The following is a 24,761-nucleotide window of genomic DNA, read 5'->3' on the forward strand; positions in this document are numbered from 1 at the left end:
AGTGCCTTTTGTTGAGTTCAGGGCACCTAAAGGGCGCTTTCTGGTATCGGCTTTGGCCATTGGGGACAATGACTTCCAAGCATAGTAAACCATAGAACAATGGAGATAATGCTGCCCAGTGTACAGTGGTGGTCTACGTGATCTTTTATTGTAGACATCATTGGTGGTACCGAATCACTGAACCTCATCACCACCAGTCGTGGTGGACAAGCCAAGTCCCTTTTCTAGAAACCCTGAGAGGTGACCAAAAAAGATTCTCTATGAGGCTCCTCAGCTTGAAGAGACATGGATGGTGACTCCAGCAATGTGATCTTCTGCCATGTCCCACCATCACTGACTCTCACGGTTCTCCTATAGACGGGCCTGTTTGGCTCTGCTGTGTATTCTAGAATGGGACAAGGGAGAAAGCCGCTGCCAGACTCCTCTAGCGACATCTTATCTCCCCATAACCAAAAGTATCGGACAATCATGAGTCATCAGGAGGATGGCTCTATAATGAGTCAAGAGGATCCCTCTAAATTGAGTTAGAAGGATCCCTCTATAATGAGTCAGGAGGATCCCTCTATAATGAGTCAGGAGGATCCCTCTATAATGAGTCAGGAGGATCCCTCTGTAGTGAGTCAGGAGGATCCCTCTATAATGAGTCAGGAGGATCCCTCTATAATGAGTCAGGAGGATCCCTCTGTAGTGAGTCAGGAGGATCCCTCTATAATGAGTCAGGAGGATCCCTCTAAATTGAGTAAGAAGGATCCCTCTATAATGAGTCAGGAGGATCCCTCTATAATGAGTCAGGAGGATCCCTCTATAATGAGTCAGGAGGATCCCTCTATAATGAGTCAGGAGGATCCCTCTGTAGTGAGTCAGGAGGATCCCTCTATAATGAGTCAGGAGGATCCCTCTGTAGTGAGTCAGGAGGATCCCTCTATAATGAGTCAGGAGGATCCCTCTGTAGTGAGTCAGGAGGATCCCTCTATAATGAGTCAGGAGGATCCCTCTGTAATGAGTCAGGAGGATCCCTCTGTAGTGAGTCAGGAGGATCCCTCTATAATGAGTCAGGAGGATCCCTCTATAATGAGTCAGGAGGATCCCTCTGTAGTGAGTCAGGAGGATCCCTCTATAATGAGTCAAGAGGATCCCTCTATAATGAGTCAGGAGGATCCCTCTATAATGAGTTAGGAGGATCCCTCTGTAGTGAGTCAGGAGGATCCCTCTATGAGTCAGGAGGATCCCTCTATAATGAGTCAGGAGGATCCCTCTATAATGAGTCAGGAGGATCCCTCTGTAGTGAGTCAGGAGGATCCCTCTATAATGAGTCAGGAGGATCCCTCTATAATGAGTCAGGAGGATCCCTCTATAACGAGTCAGGAGGATCCCTCTATAATAAGTCAGGAGGATCGCTCTATAATGACTCAGGAGGATCCCTCTATAATGAGTCAGGAGGATCCCTCTATAACGAGTCAGGAGGATCCCTCTATAACGAGTCAGGAGGATCCCTCTATAATGAGTCAGGAGGATCCCTCTATAATGAGTCAGGAGGATCCCTCTATAATAAGTCAGGAGGATCGCTCTATAATGACTCAGGAGGATCCCTCTATAATGAGTCAGGAGGATCCCTCTATAACGAGTCAGGAGGATCCCTCTATAACGAGTCAGGAGGATCCCTCTATAATGAGTCAGGAGGATCCCTCTATAATGAGTCAGGAGGATCCCTCTATAATGAGTCAGGAGGATCCCTCTATAATAAGTCAGGAGGATCCCTCTATAATGAGTCAGGAGGATCCCTCTATAACGAGTCAGGAGGATCCCTCTATAATGAGTCAGGAGTACCCCTTTATAATGAGTCAGGAGGATCCCTCTATAATGAGTCAGGAGGATCCCTCTATAATGAGTCAGGAGGATCGCTCTATAATGAGTCAGGAGTACCCCTTTATAATGAGTCAGGAGGATCCCTCTATAATAAGTCAGGAGGATCCCTCTATAATAAGTCAGGAGGATCCCTCTATAATGAGTCAGGAGGATCCCTCTATAATGAGTCAGGAGGATCCCTCTATAATGAGTCAGGAGGATCCCTCTATAATAGGTCTCCCCCAGTAAATATGATATCTTGCACTACTTGTTTCTTATTGGACAGACTCTGGATATGGGGGAGGACTATCATGGGGCGACCCCCTCACCAGTGCTTGGTATGAAGGTTCCTGACTCTTCATTCCCCACTGCTGCCATCTGAGATCAGTGACTCTGTGGGGCCACATATATATATACACCCAAGACAGCGGACCCACCTCCCGGCCTCAGTAGTCCCATTATCACTGGTGGATGCCACCTCTGCCGTTTGACTCCCCGACAGGGATACAGAAAACCTTGAGACGTCTTACATCTTCCTGTGTTACCTATGTTTTATATATGTACAATAAATTTATTGTTCACTAAAATGTAACCTGCTGTTATCTGAGGATGGTGTGTGATGGTGTGACCTCAGTGTGTGATGGTGTGACCTCAGTGTGTGATGGTGCGCGATGGTGTGACCTCAGTGTGTGATGGTGTGTGATGGTGTGACCTCAGTGTGTGATGGTGTGACCTCAGTGTGTGATGGTGTGACCTCAGTGTGTGATGGTGTGACCTCAGTGTGTGATGGTATGACCTCAGTGTGTGATGGTGTGACCTCAGTGTGTGATGGTGCGTGATGGTGTGACCTCAGTGTGTGATGGTGTGACCTCAGTGTGTGATGGTGTGACCTCAGTGTGTGATGGTGCGTGATGGTGTGACCTCTGTGTGTGATGGTGTGTGATGGTGTGACCTCAGTGTGTGATGGTGTGTGATGGTATGACCTCAGTGTGTGATGGTGCGTGATGGTGTGACCTCAGTGTGTGATGGTGTGTGATGGTATGACCTCAGTGTGTGATGGTGCGTAATGGTGTGTGATAGTGTGACCTCAGTGTGTGATGGTGCGTAATGGTGTGACCTCAGTGTGTGATGGTGTGACCTCTGTGTGTGATGGTGCGTGATGGTGTGACCTCTGTGTGTGATGGTGCGTAATGGTGTGACCTCAGTGTGTGATGGTGTGTGATGGTGTGACCTCAGTGTGTGATGGTGTGACCTCAGTGTGTGATGGTGTGACCTCAGTGTGTGATGGTGCGTAATGGTGTGACCTCAGTGTGTGATGGTGTGTGATGGTGTGACCTCAGTGTGTGATGGTATGACCTCAGTGTGTGATGGTGTGACCTCAGTGTGTGATGGTGTGTGATGGTGTGACCTCAGTGTGTGATGGTGTGACCTCAGTGTGTGATGGTATGACCTCAGTGTGTGATGGTGTGTGATGGTGTGACCTCAGTGTGTGATGGTGTGTGATGGTGTGACCTCAGTGTGTGATGGTGTGTGATGGTGTGACCTCAGTGTGTGATGGTGTGTGATGGTATGACCTCAGTGTGTGAGGGTGCGTGATGGTGTGTGATAGTGTGACCTCTGTGTGTGATGGTGTGACCTCAGTGTGTGATGGTGAGTGATGGTGTGACCTCAGTGTGTGATGGTATGGCCTCAGTGTGTGATGGTGTGTGATAGTGTGACCTCTGTGTGTGATGGTGCGTGATGGTGTGACCTCAGTGTGTGATGGTGTGTGATGGTGTGACCTCAGTGTGTGATGGTGTGACCTCAGTGTGTGATGGTGCGTGATGGTGTGACCTCAGTGTGTGATGGTGCGTGATGGTATGACCTCAGTGTGTGATGGTGCGTGATGGTGTGACCTCAGTGTGTGATGGTGTGTGATGGTATGACCTCAGTGTGTGATGGTGCGTGATGGTGTGACCTCAGTGTGTGATGGTGTGTGATGGTGTGACCTCAGTGTGTGATGGTGCGTGATGGTGTGACCTCAGTGTGTGATGGAGTGTGATGGTGTGACCTCAGTGTGTGATGGTGTTTGATGGTGTGACCTCAGTGTGTGATGGTGTGTGATGGTATGACCTCAGTGTGTGATGGTGCGTGATGGTGTGACCTCAGTGTGTGATGGTGTGTGATGGTGTGACCTCAGTGTGTGATGGTATGACCTCAGTGTGTGATGGTGTGTGATGGTGTGACCTCAGTGTGTGATGGTGTGTGATGGTGTGACCTCTGTGTGTGATGGTGCGTGATGGTGTGACCTCTGTGTGTGATGGTGTGTGATAGTGTGACCTCTGTGTGTGATGGTGCGTGATGGTGTGACCTCAGTGTGTGATGGTATGACCTCAGTGTGTGATGGTGTGACCTCAGTGTGTGATGGTGCGTGATGGTGTGACCTCAGTGTGTGATGGTGGGTGATGGTGTGACCTCTGTGTGTGATGGTGGGTGATGGTGTGACCTCTGTGTGTGATGGTGCGTGATGGTGTGACCTCAGTGTGTGATGGTGTGTGATGGTGTGACCTCAGTGTGTGAGGGTGCGTGATGGTGCGTGATGGTGTGACCTCAGTGTGTGATGGTGTGTGATGGTGTGACCTCAGTGTGTGATGGTGTGACCTCTGTGTGTGATGGTGCGTGATGGTTTGACCTCAGTATGTGATGGTGTGTGATGGTGTGACCTCAGTGTGTGATGGTGTGTGATGGTATGACCTCAGTGTGTGATGGTGCGTGATGGTGTGACCTCAGTGTGTGATGGTGTGACCTCAGTGTGTGATGGTGTGTGATAGTGTGACCTCTGTGTGTGATGGTGTGTGATAGTGTGACCTCTGTGTGTGACCTCAGTGTGTGATAGTGTGACCTCAGTGTGTGATGGTGTGTGATGGTATGACCTCAGTGTGTGAGGGTGCGTGATGGTGTGTGATAGTGTGACCTCTGTGTGTGATGGTGCGTGATGGTGTGACCTCAGTGTGTGATGGTGCGTGATGGTGTGACCTCAGTGTGTGATGGTGCGTGATGGTGTGACCTCAGTGTGTGATGGTGCGTGATGGTGTGACCTCAGTGTGTGATGGTGCGTGATGGTGTGACCTCAGTGTGTGATGGTGTGTGATGGTGTGACCTCAGTGTGTGATGGTGTGACCTCAGTGTGTGATGGTGTGACCTCAGTGTGTGATGGTGCGTGATGGTGTGACCTCAGTGTGTGATGGTGCGTGATGGTGTGACCTCAGTGTGTGATGGTGCGTGATGGTGTGACCTCTGTGTGTGATGGTGCGTAATGGTGTGACCTCAGTGTGTGATGGTGCGTGCTGGTGTGACCTCAGTGTGTGATGGTGTGTGATGGTATGACCTCAGTGTGTGAGGGTGCGTGCTGGTGTGACCTCAGTGTGTGATGGTGTGACCTCTGTGTGTGATGGTGTGACCTCAGTGTGTGATGGTGTGACCTCAGTGTGTGATGGTGTGACCTCAGTGTGTGATGGTGCGTGATGGTGTGACCTCTGTGTGTGATGGTGTGACCTCTGTGTGTGATGGTGTGTGATGGTGTGACCTCAGTGTGTGATGGTATGACCTCAGTGTGTGATGGTATGACCTCAGTGTGTGATGGTGCGTGATGGTGTGACCTCAGTGTGTGATGGTGCGTGATGGTGTGACCTCAGTGTGTGATGGTGCGTGATGGTGTGACCTCAGTGTGTGATGGTGTGACCTCAGTGTGTGATGGTGTGTGATGGTATGACCTCAGTGTGTGAGGGTGCGTGATGGTGTGTGATAGTGTGACCTCTGTGTGTGATGGTGCGTGATGGTGTGACCTCTGTGTGTGATGGTGCGTGATGGTGTGACCTCAGTGTGTGATGGTGTGTGATGGTGTGACCTCAGTGTGTGAGGGTGCGTGCTGGTGTGTGATAGTGTGACCTCTGTGTGTGATGGTGTGACCTCAGTGTGTGATGGTATGACCTCAGTGTGTGAGGGTGTGTGATGGTGTGACCTCAGTATGTGATGGTATGACCTCAGTGTGTGAGGGTGTGTGATGGTGTGACCTCAGTGTGTGATGGTATGACCTCAGTGTGTGAGGGTGTGTGATGGTGTGACCTCAGTGTGTGATGGTGTGACCTCAGTGTGTGATGGTATGACCTCAGTGTGTGAGGGTGTGTGATGGTGTGTGATGGTGTGACCTCAGTGTGTGATGGTGTGTGATGGTGTGACCTCAGTGTGTGATGGTATGACCTCAGTGTGTGATGGTGCGTGACAGTGTGTTAGTGTGACCTCTGTGTGTAATGGTGCGTAATGGTGTGACCTCAGTGTGTGATGGTGTGCGATGGTGTGACCTCAGTGTGTGATGGTATGACCTCAGTGTGTGATGGTGCGTGATGGTTTGACCTTTGTATGTGATGGTGCGTGATGGTGTGACCTCTGTGTGTGATGGTGCGTGATGGTGTGACCTCAGTGTGTGATGGTGTGTCATAGTGTGACCTCAGTGTGTGATGGTGCGTGATGGTGTGACCTCAGTGTGTGATGGTGCGTGATGGTGTGACCTCAGAGTGTGATGGTGCGTGATGGTGTGACCTCAGTGTGTGATGGTGTGTGATGGTGTGACCTCAGTGTGTGATGGTGCGTGATGGTGTGACCTCAGTGTGTGATGGTGCGTGATGGTGTGATCTCAGTGTGTGATGGTGTGACCTCAGTGTGTGATGTTGTGACCTCAGTGTGTGATGGTGTGACCTCAGTGTGCGATGGTGTGACCTCAGTGTGTGATGGTGTGTGATCTCAGTGTGTGATGGTTTGGCGCATGGTTTGTGTCATAGTGTGTGATGCTTGGTGTGTCATGGTGCACACTCAGTTTGTGATGGTGCTCGGTCAGTGTGTCATGGTGGATGATGTTTTGTGCCCATTGTGTGATGGGGTGGATTGGTGCATGATCAGTGTGATGGTGCATGCTCGGGGTGTGACGGTCAGTGTGTGATGTTGCATGCTCAGTTTGTCATGGTGTATGGTGGTTGGTGTGTGATAGTTCGTGTGTGATGGTCGGTGTGTGAAGGTCGGTGTGTGATGGTCGGTGTGTGATAGTCGGTGTGTGATAGTCGGTGTATGGTGGTTGGTGTGTGATAGTTCGTGTGTGATGGTCGGTGTGTGAAGGTCGGTGTGTGATGGTCGGTGTGTGATAGTTGGTGTGTGATGGCCGGTGTGTGATGGTCGGTGTGTGATGGTCAGTGTGTGATAGTTGGTGTGTGACGGTCGGTGTGTGATGATGGTCGGTGTGTGAAGGTCGGTGTGTGATGGTCGGTGTGTGATAGTTGGTGTGTGATGGCCGGTGTGTGATGGTCGGTGTGTGATGGTCAGTGTGTGATAGTTGGTGTGTGACGGTCGGTGTGTGATGATGGTCGGTGTGTGATGGTCGGTGTGTGATGGTTCGGTGTGTGATGGTCAGTGTGTGATATTTGGTGTGTGATGGCCGGTGTGTGATGGTCGGTGTGTGATGGTCAGTGTGTGATAGTTGGTGTGTGACGGTCGGTGTGTGATGATGGTCGGTGTGTGAAGGTCGGTGTGTGATGGTCGGTGTGTGATAGTTGGTGTGTGATGGCCGGTGTGTGATGGTCGGTGTGTGATGGTCAGTGTGTGATAGTTGGTGTGTGACGGTCGGTGTGTGATGATGGTCGGTGTGTGGATGGTCGGTGTGTGATGGTCGGTGTGTGATGGTCAGTGTGTGATAGTTGGTGTGTGATGGTCGGTGTGTGATGGTCGGTGTGTGATGGTCAGTGTGTGATAGTTGGTGTGTGATAGTTGGTGTGTGATAGTTGGTGTGTGACGGTCGGTGTGTGATGATGGTCGGTGTGTGAAGGTCGGTGTGTGATGGTCGGTGTGTGATAGTTGGTGTGTAAAGCTCTGTAATCCAGGGAAGGAGGACCTGCAGCTTTCCAGCTGTTGTAAAACTACAACTCCCATCATTCCTGGAGAGTGGGAGTCGGTATATAGTATATGGATACATTATAGACCCAGAATCTGTAGATGGTTACATGGTTGGAGTGCGCACATTGTCATGTGATCCTCGCTGCACCCCGGTGACTGATTCCCTCCTGTGTCTGTAGTCAGGGCAGAGTCTCCTCCTCACCAGGGTCCGGCAGCTGCCTCCCCGAGACCCCCACCCTGTGTATATATATATATATATATATATATATCCACTGCTCGTCCCCGTCATCTTCCTCTATACTGGGATCACAGACTGTGAGTATTGGGCCCCATTCTGTGTAGGTGGTCGGCCGTGGATCTGACACCTGTTATACCCCCCCCCCCCCCCGTATACTACTCTATAACCTCTGTATACTGTGCAGTGATATATAAGATGTCGGCCGTGGATCTGACACCTGTCCCCCCCCCCCGTATACTACTCTATAACCTTTGTATACTGTGCAGCGATGTATAAGATGTCGGCCGTGGATCTGACACCTGTCCCCCCCCCTCCCCCCGTATACTACTCTATAACCTCTGTATACTGTGCAGTGATATATAAGATGTCGGCCGTGGATCTGACACCTGTCCCCCCCCCCCCCCCGTATACTACTCTATAACCTTTGTATACTGTGCAGTGATATATAAGATGTCGGCCGTGGATCTGACACCTGCTATACCCCCCCCCCCCGTATACTACTCTATAACCTCTGTATACTGTGCAGCGATGTATAAGATGACGGCAGCAATGCAGCCCTATACCAGAGGTGGAGCGAGCGTGATGCAACCAGGGCAAACACCAGTATAACCAGTATATAATACAGCAGTGTCAGTGATTACAGTTAGCATCAAGGATGAGAGCGGTGTAAGCTGAGGGTGAGTGCGGTGTGAGTGGAGGATAAGTGCGAAGTGAGTGGAGGATGAGAACACTGTGAGTGGAGGATAAGTGCGAAGTGAGTGGAGGGTGAGTGCGGTGTGAGTGGAGGATGAGTGCGGTGTGAGTGGAGGATGAGAGCGTAGTAAGTGGAGGGTGAGTGCGGTGTGAGTGGAGGGTGAGTTCGGTGTGAGTGGAGGATGAGTGCGGTGTGAGAGGAGGGTGAGTGCGGTGTGAGTGGAGGATGAGTGCGGTGTGAGTGGAGGGTGAGTGCGGTGTGAGTGGAGGGTGAGTGCGGTGTGTGTGGAGGATAAGTGCGATGTGAGTGGAGGGTGAGTGCGGTGTGTGTGGAGGGTGAGTGCGGTGTGTGTGGAGGGTGAGTGCGGTGTGAGTGGACAATGAGTGCGGTGTGACTGGAGGGTGAGTGAGTAGTGACTGGAGGATGAGTGCGGTGTGACTGGAGGATAAGTGGAGTGTGAGTGAAGGATGAGTGCGGTGTGAGTGGAGGGTGAGTGCGGTGTGAGTGGAGGATGAGTGCAGTGTGAGTGAAGGATGAGTGCGGTGTGAATGGAGGGTGAGTGCGGTGTGAGTGAAGGATGAGTGCGGTGTGAGTGGAGGATGAGTGCGGTGTGACTGGAGGATGAGTGCGGTGTGAGTGGAGGGTAAGAGCGGTGTGAGTGGAGGGTGAGTGTGGTGTGTGTGGAGGGTGAGTGCGGTGTGTGGAGGATGAGTGCGGTGTGTGTGGAGGGTGAGTGCGGTGTGAGTGGAGGGTGAGTGCGGTGTGAGTGGAGGGTGAGTGCGGTGTGAGTGGAGGGTGAGTGCGGTGTGTGGAGGATGAGTGCGGTGTGTGTGGAGGGTGAGTGCGGTGTGTGTGGAGGGTGAGTGCGGTGTGAGTGGAGGGTGAGTGCGGTGTGAGTGGAGGATGAGAGCGTAGTAAGTGGAGGGTGAGTGCGGTGTGAGTGGAGGGTGAGTTCGGTGTGAGTGGAGGGTGAGTGCGGTGTGAGTGGAGGATGAGTGCGGTGTGAGAGGAGGGTGAGTGCGGTGTGAGTGGAGGATGAGTGCATTGTGAGTGGAGGGTGAGTGCGGTGTGAGTGGAGGGTGAGTGCGGTGTGTGTGGAGGGTGAGTGCGGTGTGTGGAGGATAAGTGCGATGTGAGTGGAGGGTGAGTGCGGTGTGTGTGGAGGGTGAGTGCGGTGTGAGTGGACAATGAGTGCGGTGTGACTGGAGGGTGAGTGAGTAGTGACTGGAGGATGAGTGCGGTGTGACTGGAGGATAAGTGCAGTGTGAGTGAAGGATGAGTGCGGTGTGAGTGGAGGGTGAGTGCGGTGTGAGTGGAGGATGAGTGCGGTGTGACTGGAGGATAAGTGCAGTGTGAGTGAAGGATGAGTGCGGTGTGAATGGAGGGTGAGTGCGGTGTGAGTGGAGGATGAGTGCGGTGTGACTGGAGGATGAGTGCGGTGTGAGTGGAGGGTAAGAGCGGTGTGAGTGGAGGGTGAGTGCGGTGTGTGTGGAGGGTGAGTGCTGTGTGGAGGATGAGTGCGGTGTGTGTGGAGGGTGAGTGCGGTGTGTGTGGAGGATGAGTGCGGTGTGTGTGGAGGATGAGTGCGGTGTGAGTGGAGGGTGAGTGCGGTGTGTGTGGAGGATGAGTGCGGGATGAGTGCGGTGTGAGTGGAGGATGAGTGCGGTGTGAGTGGAGGGTGAGTGCGGTGTGAGTGGAGGGTGAGTGCAGTGTGTGTGGAGGATGAGTGCGGTGTGTGTGGAGGATGAGTGCGGTGTGAGTGGAGGGTGAGTGCGGTGTGTGTGGAGGATGAGTGCGGTGTGTGCAGTGTGTGTGGAGGATGAGTGCGGTGTGAGTGGAGGGTGAGTGCGGTGTGTGTGGAGGATGAGTGCGGTGTGAGTGGAGGGTAAGTGCAGTGTGTGTGGAGGATGAGTGCGGTGTGAGTGGAGGGTGAGTGCGGTGTGTGTGGAGGATGAGTGCGGTGTGAGTGGAGGGTAAGTGCAGTGTGTGTGGAGGATGAGTGCGGTGTGAGTGGAGGGTGAGTGCGGTGTGTGTGGAAGGCAGGCCCGGATTGGTCATTTGGCATACCGGGACAATGTTCGCTGGGCTGCCTGATTGCCAATCCGGGGGGGGGGGGGGCTAAGGTGCATGTTAGAATTATATTAATTTAAACCAACAGCGCAGCGGCTGCAGGACACTGCGCTGCTTAGAAATCCTCTGAGGAGGGGGGGGGGGGGGGTCCGCTTCCTGACACTGAGGGCCGCGGCTGCTGACACTGAGGGCCGCTTCCTGACACTGAGGGCCGCGGCTGCTGACAGTCTCATCCTGTCACAGCAGTGAGGGGAGCAGAACAGTCGCTGGCGGCACAGAGGAGGAGGGGGAGAGGATCATCTTTTGAACAGTTAGTGCTAGTGGCGCAGGGCCGGCTGTCTGCTCCTGCCTGAGTGACTACTCACATGTCGAGAGGTAAGCCGGAGAGAAGTGCTGGCTGATGCTGTGGGAACACAGTGACCTCCCCTGCAGGCAGAGTCCCTTGGGCTGGTTGGTAGGTCCCTGTGGGGGCTGCCCTCCTCGGATTCCCTTGGGCTGGTTGGTAGGTCCCTGTAGGGGCTGCCCTCCTCGGATTCCCTTGGGCTGGTTGGTAGGTCCCTGTAGGGGCTGCCCTCCTCGGATTCCCTTTGGCTGGTTGGTAGGTCCCTGTAGGGGCTGCCCTCCTCTGATTCCCTTGGGCTGGTTGGTAGGTCCCTGTAGGGGCTGCCCTCCTCGGATTCCCTTGGGCTGGTTGGTAGGTCCCTGTAGGGGCTGCCCTCCTCGGATTCCCTTGGGCTGGTTGGTAGGTCCCTGTAGGGGCTGCCCTCCTCGGATTCCCTTGGGCTGGTTGGTAGGTCCCTGTAGGGGCTGCCCTCCTCGGATTCCCTTGGGCTGGTTGGTAAGTCCCTGTAGGGGCTGCCCTCCTCGGATTCCCTTGGGCTGGTTGGTAGTAGGTCCCTGTAGGGGCTGCCCTCCTCTGATTCCCTTGGGCTGGTTGGTAGGTCCCTGTAGGGGCTGCCCTCCTCGGATTCCCTTGGGCTGGTTGGTAGGTCCCTGTAGGGGCTGCCCGCCTCGGATTCCCTTGGGCTGGTTGGTAGGTCCCTGTAGGGGCTGCCCTCCTCGGATTCCCTTGGGCTGGTTGGTAGGTCCCTGTAGGGGCTGCCCTCCTCGGATTCCCTTGGGCTGGTTGGTAGGTCCCTGTAGGGGCTGCCCTCCTCGGATTCCCTTGGGCTGGTTGGTAGGTCCCTGTAGGGGCTGCCCGCCTCGGATTCCCTTGGGCTGGTTGGTAGGTCCCTGTAGGGGCTGCCCTCCTCGGATTCCCTTGGGGTGGTTGGTAGGTCCCTGTAGGGGCTGCCCTCCTCGGATTCCCTTGGCTGGTTGGTAGGTCCCTGTAGGGGCTGCCCTCCTTCAGATTCCCTTGGGCTGGTTGGTAGGTCCCTGTAGGGGCTGCCCTCCTCGGATTCCCTTGGGCTGGTTGGTATGTCCCTGTAGGGCTGCCCTCCTCGGATTCCCTTGGGCTGGTTGGTAGGTCCCTGTAGGGGCTGCCCGCCTCGGATTCCCTTGGGCTGGTTGGTTAGGTCCCTGTAGGGGCTGCCCTCCTCGGATTCCCTTGGGGGTGGTTGGTAGGTCCCATGTAGGGGCTGGCCCTCCTCGGATTCCCTTGCTGGTTGGTAGGGTCCCTGTAGGGGCTGCCCTCCTCGGATTCCCTTGGGCGTGGTTGGTAGTCCCTGTAGGGGCTGCCCTCCTCGGATTCCCTTGGGCTGGTTGGTAGGTCCCTGTAGGGGGCTGCCCGCCTCGGATTCCCTTGGGCTGGTTGGTAGGTCCCTGTAGGGGCTGCCCTCCTCGGATTCCACTTGGGGTGGTTGGTAGGGTCCCTGTAGGGGCTGCCCTCCTCGGATTCCCTTGGGCTGGTTGTAGGTCCCTGTAGGGGCTGCCCTCCTCGGATTCCCGTTGGGCTGGTTGGTAGGTCCCTGTAGGGGCTGCCCTCCTCGGATTCCATTTGGCTGGTTGGTAGGTCCCTGTAGGGGCTGCCTCCTCTGATTCCCTTGGGCTGGTTGGTAGGTCCCTGTAGGGGCTGCCTCCTCGGATTCCATTGGGCTGGTTGGTAGGTCCCTGTAGGGGCTGCCCTCCTCGGATTCCCTTTGGCTGGTTGGTAGGTCCCTGTAGGGGCTGCCCTCCTCTGATTCCCTTGGCTGGTTGGTAGGTCCCTGTAGGGGCTGCCCTTCCTCGGATTCCCTTGGGGTGGTTAGGTAGGTCCCTGAGGGGCTGGCCCTCCTCGGATTCCCCTTGGGCTGGTTGGTAGGTCCCTGTAGGGGCTGCCCTCCTCGGATTTCCCTTGGGCTGGTTGGTAGGGTCCCTGTAGGGGCTGCCCTCCTCGGATTCCCAGCCCCTACAGGTGAAGAAAGCCGATTTCCAAGCAGTGTCTTGAGCTGGGATTGTATTCTGTGGGCGCCCGTTTGGCTCCGCCCCCACACGGGCCGCGATGCAGTGAGGACGAGGCTGGATACCCATCTTCTAGCAGTCACCTCAGCTCCCTCAGGCACCCCCAGTCCCCCCAGAAGCAGGGGAGTTGGTTGCACTGCTGTTTTTCATGGGAGCCATCCCATAGTGACAGAAAGGTGAGAGGAATAGGGGCGGACATTGTGCCCCCACATCCATACAGAGGATCAGTGACCCTGGGCGGCCATTCCAGTCCCTCTTCCTGTCATCCTAGTGATATGACTCTTGGGGTGGAATCAGTCCTACAGAGATCATAACAATAGGAGACAAATGGAAAACTATCAGCCTGCCAAAGAACCTCTCTGATCCCCGTGCAGCTGCGGACATCATGTCTGTGGTGACGGCCCCTGAGCGCCCCCTCACCTGATTGTGACCCCCACCTATGCACACATGGCTGCTGTCCTGCACATGCGCATCAAAGACCAGAATGAGTGGGCATAGGTGGGGGTCACCGAATGAGGCGGCCGGTGGGGTGAGGGGGTGCTCTGGGGGGCTGAGGAGGGCCGCAGTGCTCCCTACTAGCTGATATGTATATTAATGAAACTTCACCAAAACAACAGGACCTAGGGGGAAAAAGTCAGTCGCCACAGACATGGGGTCCGCCGCGCTGCAGGGGTATCAGGTGGTCGCCACAGACATGGTGTCCGCAGCTGCAGGGGTTATCAGTGGTCCCGGCACAGACATGGTGTCCGCAGCTGCAGGGGTATCAGTGGTCGCCACAGGACATGGTGTCCGCCGCTGCCAGGGGTATCAGTGGTCGCCACAGACATGGTGTCCGCAGCTGCAGGGGTATCAGTGGTCGCCACAGACATGGTGTCCGCCGCTGCAGGGGTATCAGTGGTCGCCACAGACATGGTGTCCGCCGCTGCAGGGGTATCAGTGGTCGCCACAGACATGGTGTCCGCCGCTGCAGGGGTATCAGTGGGTCGCCACAGACATGGTGTCCGCAGCTGCAGGGTATCAGTGGTCGCCACAGACATGGTGTCCGCCGCTGCAGGGGTATCAGTGGTCGCCACAGACATGGTGTCCGCCGCTGCAGGGGTATCAGTGGTCGCCACAGACATGGTGTCCGCAGCTGCAGGGGTATCAGTGGTCGCCACAGACATGGTGTCCGCCGCTGCAGGGGTATCAGTGGTCGCCACAGACATGGTGTCCGCAGCTGCAGGGGTATCAGTGGTCGCCACAGACATGGTGTCCGCCGCTGCAGGGGTATCAGTGGTCGCCACAGACATGGTGTCCGCCGCTGCAGGGGTATCAGTGGTCGCCACAGACATGGTGTCCGCCGCTGCAGGGGTATCAGTGGTCGCCACAGACATGGTGTCCGCAGCTGCAGGGGGTATCAGTGGTCGCCACAGACATGGTGTCCGCCGCTGCAGGGGTATCAGTGGGGTTTGTTTGCACTCACGTCATGACCCTCTGTTATTCCTCCTGGAAATGTCTTCTATAAGGTCGGCTTTACATGGAGACTTTTGTAACGCAGTCTGTTCATTTTACCTATGAGGCTCCAGTATACAGCAGTCCATTTAGTTGTGGGACACTGCTGTCAGTCAGTAGGTAATATGACTGAGTCACTATTGGGTGCTGCCATGTTCCTGTCCCTGGACCCTGTACTGTATGGGACACAGCACTATGACATAGAAAATATTTACATCCATACATTTATATATTTCCAGGATGAAAAAGAGGAACCCGAGGCTCTGGAATCATTATGGATAATACATTTACATACTTGTATTTCCTAAGGCTACGTGTGCACAGCGCAAAGGTGGCAGAATCCCACCAGCCTCCGTGTCATAATGACGCTCTATGGGAGGCGCGCGCCTCTTCTCTCCGCACTCAAGGGTGAACATGTTCATTCTTCAGCACCGAGAGTGGAAGTGCGCGAGCCTCCCATACACTGTCATTATGACACGGAGGCTGGTGGGATTCTGCGGCAGAGAATTCCGGTGGCAGATTATTTATTAGACTATGTTCACACACAGCATTTTTGCTCAGTATTTTGTAAAATTTTTTTGCAACCAAAACCAGGAGTGGATTGAAAACACAGAGGCTATGTTCACACACTGCTGAAATTGAGTGGAAGGCCGCCATTTATTGGCAAATAACGGCCATCATTTAAAACACTGGCAGTTGTTTTGAAATAAGGCCGTTATTTACTGTTGCAAATTTTGGTTGCAAAAAACTGACCAAAACACTGAGCTAAAATACTGCATGGGAACATAGCCGCATAGTACATGTAGTGCATCTAATCAGCTCTGTATTGTGTAGTACAGTCGGCAGGGTGATAATACTTTCCAGTGCACCTATGTGTTATGTCTTATATCGTTCTTTGTGTAGTGAAGACTTAGTTCTAACTGGGATTCGTTTCTGTGCTCCTTTCTTTTTCCTTCTTGTGATGATGGTGGAGGTCACCTATTGAAATGACCTGCAAGGGTTGTGACCTACTAAATCAGAGTTTGCAACAGCGTGCATTCCGCTCTATATTAAAGGGGTACTCTGGCGAAAATCTTTTACTTTTAAATCAACTCCAGTCTGACATATTGCTCTCTGCTGCCACCTCTGTCCATGTCAGGAACTGTCCAGAGCAGCAGCAAATCCCCATAGAAAACCTCTCCTGCTCTGAACAGTTCCTGACATGGACAGAGGTGGCAGCAGAAAGCGCTGTGTCAGACTGGAAAGAAAACACCACTTCCTGTAGGACATACAGCAGCTGATAAGTATTGGAAGGCTGGAGAGAATACACCACTTCCTGCAGGACATACAGCAGATGATAAGTACTGAAAGGTTTGAGATTTTTTAAAGTACAGTGGTACCTTGGTTTCAGAGTAACTTGGTTTAAGGCTGCGTTCACACTACGTATATTTCAGTCAGTATATTTCAGTCAGTATATTTCAGTCAGTATTGCAACCAAAACCAGGAGTGGATTAAAAACACAGAAAGACTCTGTTCACACAATGGTGAAATTGAGTGGATGGCCGCCATGTAACAGTAAATAACGGCCATTATTTCAATATAACAGACGTTGTTCTAAAATAACAGCAAATATTTGCCATTGTGTGAACAGAGCCTTTCTGTGTTTTTAATCCACTCCTGGTTTTGGTTGCAATACTGACTGAAATATACTGACTGAAATATACGTAGTGTGAACGCAGCCTAAAAGCGTTTTGGTTTAAGATCTCACAATTTTTCAAAATTGTGACTTGGTATAAGAGCATTGCTTTGGTGTAAGAGCTCCCTGTACTGGGTGGGAGGAGGAGTGGGGGAGGGGCATGGTCTGCATAGCGGGGACTACAGCCCTGTACTCTGACCCAGGAAGTCTCCCTCACCTTCCAAATCATAGCAGATCCACTTCAGGCTGGGGCTTACATCAGGGGACAGGACTGTGGAGGTAATCTCTCCATAGCTGTAACCCTCTCTCTCCCCGGACAGAGAGTGATGCATGTATGTGCCCACATCTGCTCATTCCTTCCTGCTCCCTGCAGTCTCTGTCAGTCCTGATTGGTCCTTGCTGAACACACCCTTTCCCCATTACTGTCATGTGACCACACAGACCTCTGACAGCAGCCCTGCTTCTCTATTCTAGCCTGTTGTACTACGCTACTGCATTATAGGGATCTGCAGCTCCATCCTGTATCTACAAGCTGCTGCTGTGTTATCAGGGTTATACAGTTACTATACATTATATACCACATTCTGCTATACTGTACAGTAACTTATACATCACATATCCAGCTGCTGTGTTATCAGGGTTATACAGTTACTATACATTATACACCACATGCTCCTATACTGTACAGTAACTTAATATCACATATCCAGCTGCTGTGTTATCAGGGTTATTACAGTTACTATACATTATATACCACATGCTGATTGCTATACTGTACAGTAACTTATATATCACATATTCCAGCTGCTGTGTTATCAGGGTTATACAGTTACTATACATTATACACCACATGCTGTTATACTGTATTGTAACTTATATATCACATATCCAGCTGCTGTGTTATCAGGGTTATATAGTTACTATACATTATACACCACATGCTGCTATACTGTACAGTAACTTATATATCACATATCCAGCTGCTGCTGTGTTATCAGGGTTATACAGTTACTATACATTATACACCACATGCTGCTATACTGTACAGTAACTTATATATCACATATCCAGCTGCTGCTGTGTTATCAGGGTTATACAGTTACTATATATTATACTCCACATGCTGCTATACTGTACAGTAACTTATATATCATATCCAGCTGCTGTGTTATCAGGGTTATACAGTTACTATACATTATATACCACATGCTGCTATACTGTACAGTAACTTATATATCACATAGCCAGCTGCTGTGTTATCAGGGTTATGTAGTTACTATACATTATACACCACATGCTGCTATACTGTACAGTAACTTATATATCACATATCAGCCTGCTGTGTTATCAGGGTTATACAGTTACTATACATTATACACCACATGCTGCTATACTGTACAGTAACTTATATATCACATATCCAGCTGCTGTGTTATCAGGGTTATACAGTTACTATACATTATACCACCACATGCTGCTATACTGTACAGTAACTTATATATCACATATCCAGCTGCAGTGTTATCAGGGTTATACAGTTACTATACATTATACACCACATGCTGCTATACTGTACAGTAACTTATATATCACATATCCAGCTTGCTGTGTTATCAGGGTTATACAGTTACTATATATTATATACCACATGCTGATTGCTATACTGTACAGTAACTTATATATCACATATCCAGCTGCTGTGTTATCAGGGTTATACAGTTACTATGCATTATATACCACATGCTGCTATACTGTACAGTAACTAATATATCACATATCCAGCTGCTGTGTTATCAGGGTTATACAGTTACTCTACATTATACACCACATGCTGCTATACTGTACAGTAACTTATATATCACATATCCAGCTGCTGCTGTGTTATCAGGGTTATACAGTTACTATACATTATACTCCACATGCCGATTGCTATACTGTACAGTAACTTATATATCACATATCCAGCTGCTGTGTTATCAGGGTTATACAGTTACTATACATTATATACCACATGCTGATTGCTATACTGTACAGTAACTTATATATCACATATCCAGCTGCTGTGTTATCAGGGTTATACAGTTACTATACATTATACACCACATGCTGCTTTACTGTACAGTAACTTATATATCACATATCCAGCTGCTGTTTTATCAGGGTTATACAGTTACTATACATTATACACCACATGCTGCTATACTGTACAGTAACTTATATATCACATATCCAGCTGCTGTGTTATCAGGGTTATACAGTTACTATACATTATATACCACATGCTGCTATACTGTACAGTAACTTATATATCACATATCCAGCTGTTGTGTTATCAGGGTTATACAGTTACTATATATTATATACCACATGCTGCTATACTGTACAGTAACTTATATATCACATATCCAGCTGCTGCTGTGTTATCAGGGTTATACAGTTACTATACATTATACACCACAATGCTGCTATACTGTACAGTAACTTATATATCACATATCCAGCTGCTGTGTTATCAGGGTTATACAGTTACTATACATTATACACCACATGCTGCTATACTGTACAGTAACTTATATATCACATATCCAGCTTGCCTGTGTTATCAGGGTTATACAGTTACTATACATTATACACCACATGCTGATATACTGTACAGTAACTTATATATCACATATCCAGCAGCTGCTGTGTTATCAGGGTTATACAGTTACTATACATTATATACCACATGCTGCTATACTGTACAGTAACTTATATATCACATATCCAGCTGCTGCTGTGTTATCAGGGTTATACAGTTACTATACATTATACTCCACATGCCGATTGCTATACTGTACAGTAACTTATATATCACATATCCAGCTGCTGTGTTATCAGGGTTATACAGTTACTATACATTATATACCACATGCTGCTATACTGTACAGTAACTTATATATCACATATCCAGCTGTTGTGTTATCAGGGTTATACAGTTACTATACATTATACACCACATGCTGCTATACTGTACAGTAACTTATATATCACATATCCAGCTGCTGTGTTCAGGGTTATACAGTTACTATACATTATACACCACATGCTGCTATACTGTACAGTAACTTATATATCACATATCCAGCTGCTGTGTTATCAGGGTTATACAGTTACTATACATTATACACCACATGCTGATATACTGTACAGTAACTTATATCACATATCCAGCAGCTGCTGTGTTATCAGGGTTATACAGTTACTATACATTATATACCACATGCTGCTATACTGTACAGTAACTTATAATATCACATATCCAGCTGCTGCTGTGTTATCAGGGTTATACAGTTACTATACATTATATACCACATGCTGATTGCTATACTGTACAGTAACTTATATATCACATATCCAGCTGCTGCTGTGTTATCAGGGTTATACAGTTACTATACATTATACACCACATGCCGATTGCTATACTGTACAGTAACTTATATATCACATATCAGCTGCTGTGTTATCAGGTTATACAGTTACTATACATTATATACCACATGCTGATTGCTATACTGTACAGTAACTTATATATCACATATCCAGCTGCTGTGTTATCAGGGTTATACAGTTACTATACATTATACACCACATGCTGCTATACTGTACAGTAACTTATATATCACATATCCAGCTGCTGTGTTATCAGGGTTATACAGTTACTATACATTATACACCACATGCTGCTATACTGTACAGTAAGTTATATTCACATATCCAGCTGCTGTGTTATCAGGGTTATACAGTTACTATACATTATACACCACATGCTGATATACTGTACAGTAACTTATATATCACATATCCAGCTGCTGCTGTGTTATCAGGGTATACATTTACTATACATTATATACCACATGCTGATTGCTATACTGTACAGTAACTTATATCACATATCCAGCTGCTGTGTTATCAGGTTATACAGTTACTATACATTATATACCACATGCTGCTATACTGTACAGTAACTTATATATCACATATCCAGCTGCTGTGTTATCAGGGTATACAGTTACTATACATTATACACCACATGCTGCTATACTGTACAGTAACTTATATATAACATATCCAGCTGCTGTAGTGATATCAGGGTTATACAGTTACTATACATTATACACCACTTGCTACTATACTGTACAGTAACTTATAATATCACAGATTATGCTGTTTCTAACTGTTTGTTTAATCTGTTTTACATGTTATTCAGAATATAAAATCATTATTTTTGTGGTGTAGAACCAATTGTCTGCATATCAGTGATTTCTTATGGGAAAATGTGCTTTGGTTTAAGAGTGGATTTGGATTACAAGCACGGTCCAGGAACGAATTGTGCTTGAACTCCTAGGCACCACTGTATTTAAAAATCTGTATAACTTTCTGACACCAGCTGATTTGGAGAAAACAAGATATTTACCGGCGTACCCTTTAAAGGCTGGAGTGGGCGATTATTGCCAAGGGCGTTGCTAGAAATGTTCCTTTGTCTAATTAATCGCCGTCTAAAGGTCTTAACACAGAACCTCAGCTGATCTTATTTTGTGCGGGCAGTAAATAATCGCTATGGCCGGCACATCTCACTGGACAAAGCAGTATATTTCAATGGCCACATGAACAATACAGTGATCGTTCCTGTGGCTGGCTGCTCGATTACTTGTACCTTCTGAGGGCGCTGCAAATGAGCGCCAGGGGTATTGTATGTGGGCTGGTAGGGTTTCCACTGCAGGCTGCTTTTTAGTCCAGCCGGCCCTGGTGGAGGGTGAGTTGCGGTGTAGGGAGTGGGAGTGCGGTGTGTGTGGAGGGTGAGGGCGGTGTGTGTGGAGGGTGAGTGCGGTGTGTGTGGAGGGGGAGGCGGGTGTGAAGTGGAGGTGAGTGCGGTGTGAGTGGAGGATGAGTGCGGTATGTGGAGGGGGAGTGCGGTGTGAGTGGAGGGTGAGTGCGGTGTGAGAGGAGGGTGAGTGCGGTGTGAGAGGAGGGTGAGTGCGGTGTGAGTGAAGGATGAGTGCGGTGTGAGTGGAGGATGAGTGCGGTGTGAGTGGAGGATGAGTGCGGTGTGACTGGAGGATGAGTGCGGTGTGAGTGGAGGGTGAGTGCGGTGTGTGTGGAGGATGAGTGCGGTGTGAGTGGAGGATGAGTGCGGTGTGACTGGAGGATGAGTGCGGTGTGAGTGGAGGGTGAGTGCGGTGTGAGAGGAGGGTGAGTGCGGAGTGACTGGAGAGTGAGTGCGGTGTGAGTGGAGGGTGAGTGCGGTGTGAGTGGACAATGAGTGCGGTGTGACTGAAAAGGTGATGAGTGAGAGTGACTGGAGGATGAGTGCGGTGTGACTGGAGGGTGAGTGAAGTGTGAGTGGAGGGTGAGTGTGATGTGTGTGGAGGGTGAGTGCGGTGTGAGTGGAGGGTGAGTGCGGTGTGAGTGGAGGATGAGTGCGGTATGTGTGGAGGGTGAGTGCGGTGTGAGTGGAGGGTGAGTGCGGTGTGAGAGGAGGGTGAGTGCTTGTGGAGAGGAGGGTGAGTGCGGTGTGAGTGAAGGATGAGTGCGGTGTGAGTGGAGGATGAGTGCCGGTGTGAGTGAGGATGGAGTGCGTGTATGACTGGAGGATGAGTGCGGTGTGAGTGGAGGGTGCTGCGGTGGAGAGGAGGAGGAGTGCGGGTGTGAGTGGAGGATGAGTGCGGTGTGACTGGAGGATGAGTGCGGTGTGAGTGGAGGGTGAGTGCGGTGTGAGAGGAGGGTGAGTGCGGAGTGACTGGAGAGTGAGTGCGGTGTGAGTGGAGGGTGAGTGCGGTGTGAGTGGACAATGAGTGCGGTGTGACTGAAAGGTGAGTGAGTAGTGACTGGAGGATGAGTGCGGTGTGACTGGAGGGTGAGTGAAGTGTGAGTGGAGGGTGAGTGTGATGTGTGTGGAGGGTGAGTGCGGTGTGTGTGGAGGGTGAGTGTGATGTGACTGGAGGATAAGTGCGGTGAGTGAAGGGTGAGTGCGGTGTGAGTGGAGGATGAGTGCGGTGTGAGAGGAGGGTGAGTGCGGTGTGAGTGGAGAGAGTGCGGTGTGAGTGGAGGGTGAGTGTGATGTGACTGGAGGATAAGTGCGGTGAGTGGAGGGTGAGTGTGGTGTGAGTGGAGAATGAGTGCGGTGTGAGAGGAGGGTGAGTGTGGTGTGAGTGGAGGGTGAGTGCGGTGTGTGTGGAGGGTGAGTTCGGTGTGAGTGGAGGGTGAGTGCGGTGTGAGTGGAGGATGAGTGCGGTATGTGTGGAGGGTGAGTGCGGTGTGAGTGGAGGATGAGTGCGGTATGTGTGGAGGGTGAGTGCGGTGTGAGTGGAGGGTGAGTGCGGTGTGAGAGCGAGGAGGGTGAGATGCAGATGTTTAGAGAGGAGGGAGTAGGAGGGGTGAGTGCTAGGATAGAAGACGAGGGTGTGAAGAGCGAGGATGAGTGCGGTGTGAGTGAGGATGAGTGCGGTGTGAGTGGAGGATGAGTGCGGTGTGAGTGGAGGAGAGTTGCAGTGTGTGAGGATGAGTGCGGTGGAGGTGAGTGAGGCGGTGGAGAGGATGATGAGGCGGTGTGACTGGAGGATGAGTGCGGTGTGAGTGGAGGGTGAGTGCGGTGTGAGAGGAGGGTGAGTGCGGAGTGACTGAGAGAGAGAGCGCGGTGTGAGTGGAGGGTGAGTGCGGTGTGAGTGGCAATGAGTGCGGTGTGACTGAAAGGTGAGTGAGTAGTGACTGGAGGGTGAGTGAAGTGTGAGTGGAGGGTGAGTGCGGTGTGAGTGGAGGATGAGTGCGGTGTGAGAGGAGGGTGAGTGCGGTGTGAGTGGAGAGAGTGCAGTGTGAGTGGAGGGTGAGTGTGATGTGACTGGAGGATAAGTGCGGTGAGTGGAGGGTGAGTGTGGTGTGAGTGGAGAATGAGTGCGGTGTGAGAGGAGGGTGAGTGTGGTGTGAGTGGAGGGTGGTGATGGTAACAGGTGGTAACAGGTGGTGATAACCTTTACTGTGTAGGAGCCGGCACATCCCTACGTTACATGGAGTAATGTGTAATTCTTTATCCTTCCTGCAGGGGCACTACAGGGAATCTAAGCACAATGCAGGATTCGTCGGCACATCACAGCTCTTCAGTTCACTTTGGGTGGGCTCTTCTATAAAGAGGGGATTGTCTAACGCCCTGCCGGGATCCTCCTCCATGGTGGATAGGCATCTCTTACTCCTCCAGGCTCTCCTTGGGTACATTGGATACAATCACCAGTCACCTCATTCCTTTGTGGACCCCCCATGCTAGGTTCCTAAGACCAGCTCCCACATGCCACCAAGCTTCGATGCTGAGAGGATCCCCGGCTGGAAGATCTTGCCCTTTTGACCTCCGTCATCTTCTTTCATCCTCTATGTCTTCTCCATCCTGGTAACTCCTTCATGATCTCCATAATCTGCTGTGAAGAGCCTCCATGCCCCATGTACTCTTCCTGGCCATGCTGGCCCTTAATGACCTCTTCTTCTCCAGCTCCACCATGCCAAGATGCTGGGAATCTTCTGGTGAGCGATGGGCCGTATTGGAGCTACTGCTTGTCTCAACCCAAGGTTTTTTGTCCATTCTCGCGGTCGGTGGAGTCGGAAATCTTGGCTGCCATGGCGCATGACCGGCTTACTCGCCATCTTGTCCCCGCTCAGATACACGTCTATCCTGACTTAGTTGTTCTAGAGAGATGGCAGTTCCATTCGGGTCCGAGCCTTTGTCAATATTTCCCCCTTCGGTTCTGGTCGGCCGGTTGCACTATTGCGGTGATGATGTTGGTTGCACTCGTATTGCGATCACATGGCGGTGGTGAATGTAGCGTGTGGCGACACCAGGGGTGAACAGTGCTTATGGCCTGGTCTTGTCTATTTCTATCACCGGCTTTGACCTGATGTTTATTGGACTTTCCTACGTGATGATTTTAAGGGACCGTATTCCGGCTGCCGTCCAGGGACGCGCGACACAAGGCGGTTGGGACGTGCGGCTCCCACATTTGTGTCATTATTACCGCCTATCTGCCCGGAATATTCTCCTTTGTGGCTTACCGGTTTGGACAGAAGACAATTCCACATAACGTCCACATCTTCCTGGCCAATATCTACATTCTCTTCCCGGCTTTCCTAAACCCGATAATCTATGGCGTGAGGACGAAGCAAATCCGAGACTGCGTCCTGAAGATCCTCCAGGTCAACCAAAAGGTGTATGTAGGCCTCTAACCCTGACGTACGGGGGACACAAGGATAGATCAGACCCTGCCACATCTTATATTACTATTCTATCAGTGTTGTCATCCAGGGGGCGGAGCTGTGACTACCTCTCAGTCACTGTCACAATAAAGTACCGTATTTTCGTTTTTTTTTTTTTTGTGGAACGCAAATGTGGAGACTAACAATGTCAACATGTAAATAGCCCTATTAAA

General features: G+C 50.7%; 2 protein-coding genes and 1 pseudogene across 2 annotated transcripts; 1 reads left to right on the forward strand and 2 right to left on the reverse strand.

The window, feature by feature from the left end:
* Positions 1-12,113: 12,113 nt before the first annotated feature.
* LOC138780854 (proteoglycan 4-like) lies at positions 12,114-13,217 on the reverse strand. The gene has a single exon (XM_069956739.1). It carries the CDS (start codon positions 13,215-13,217, stop codon positions 12,114-12,116), a length of 1,104 nt encoding a protein of 367 aa, XP_069812840.1.
* Positions 13,218-13,867: 650 nt separating this feature from the next.
* Positions 13,868-14,521, reverse strand: LOC138780855 (putative surface protein SACOL0050). Its single transcript, XM_069956740.1, has one exon. The coding sequence runs from the start codon at positions 14,519-14,521 to the stop codon at positions 13,868-13,870; it is 654 nt and encodes a 217-aa protein (XP_069812841.1).
* Positions 14,522-23,742: 9,221 nt separating this feature from the next.
* On the forward strand, positions 23,743-24,558 carry LOC138780856 (olfactory receptor 52P1-like; annotated as a pseudogene).
* The last annotated feature ends 203 nt before the right edge of the window (positions 24,559-24,761 follow it).

Source organism: Dendropsophus ebraccatus, unplaced genomic scaffold (assembly GCF_027789765.1).
Source record: "Dendropsophus ebraccatus isolate aDenEbr1 unplaced genomic scaffold, aDenEbr1.pat pat_scaffold_879_ctg1, whole genome shotgun sequence".
NCBI lineage: Eukaryota > Metazoa > Chordata > Amphibia > Anura > Hylidae > Dendropsophus > Dendropsophus ebraccatus.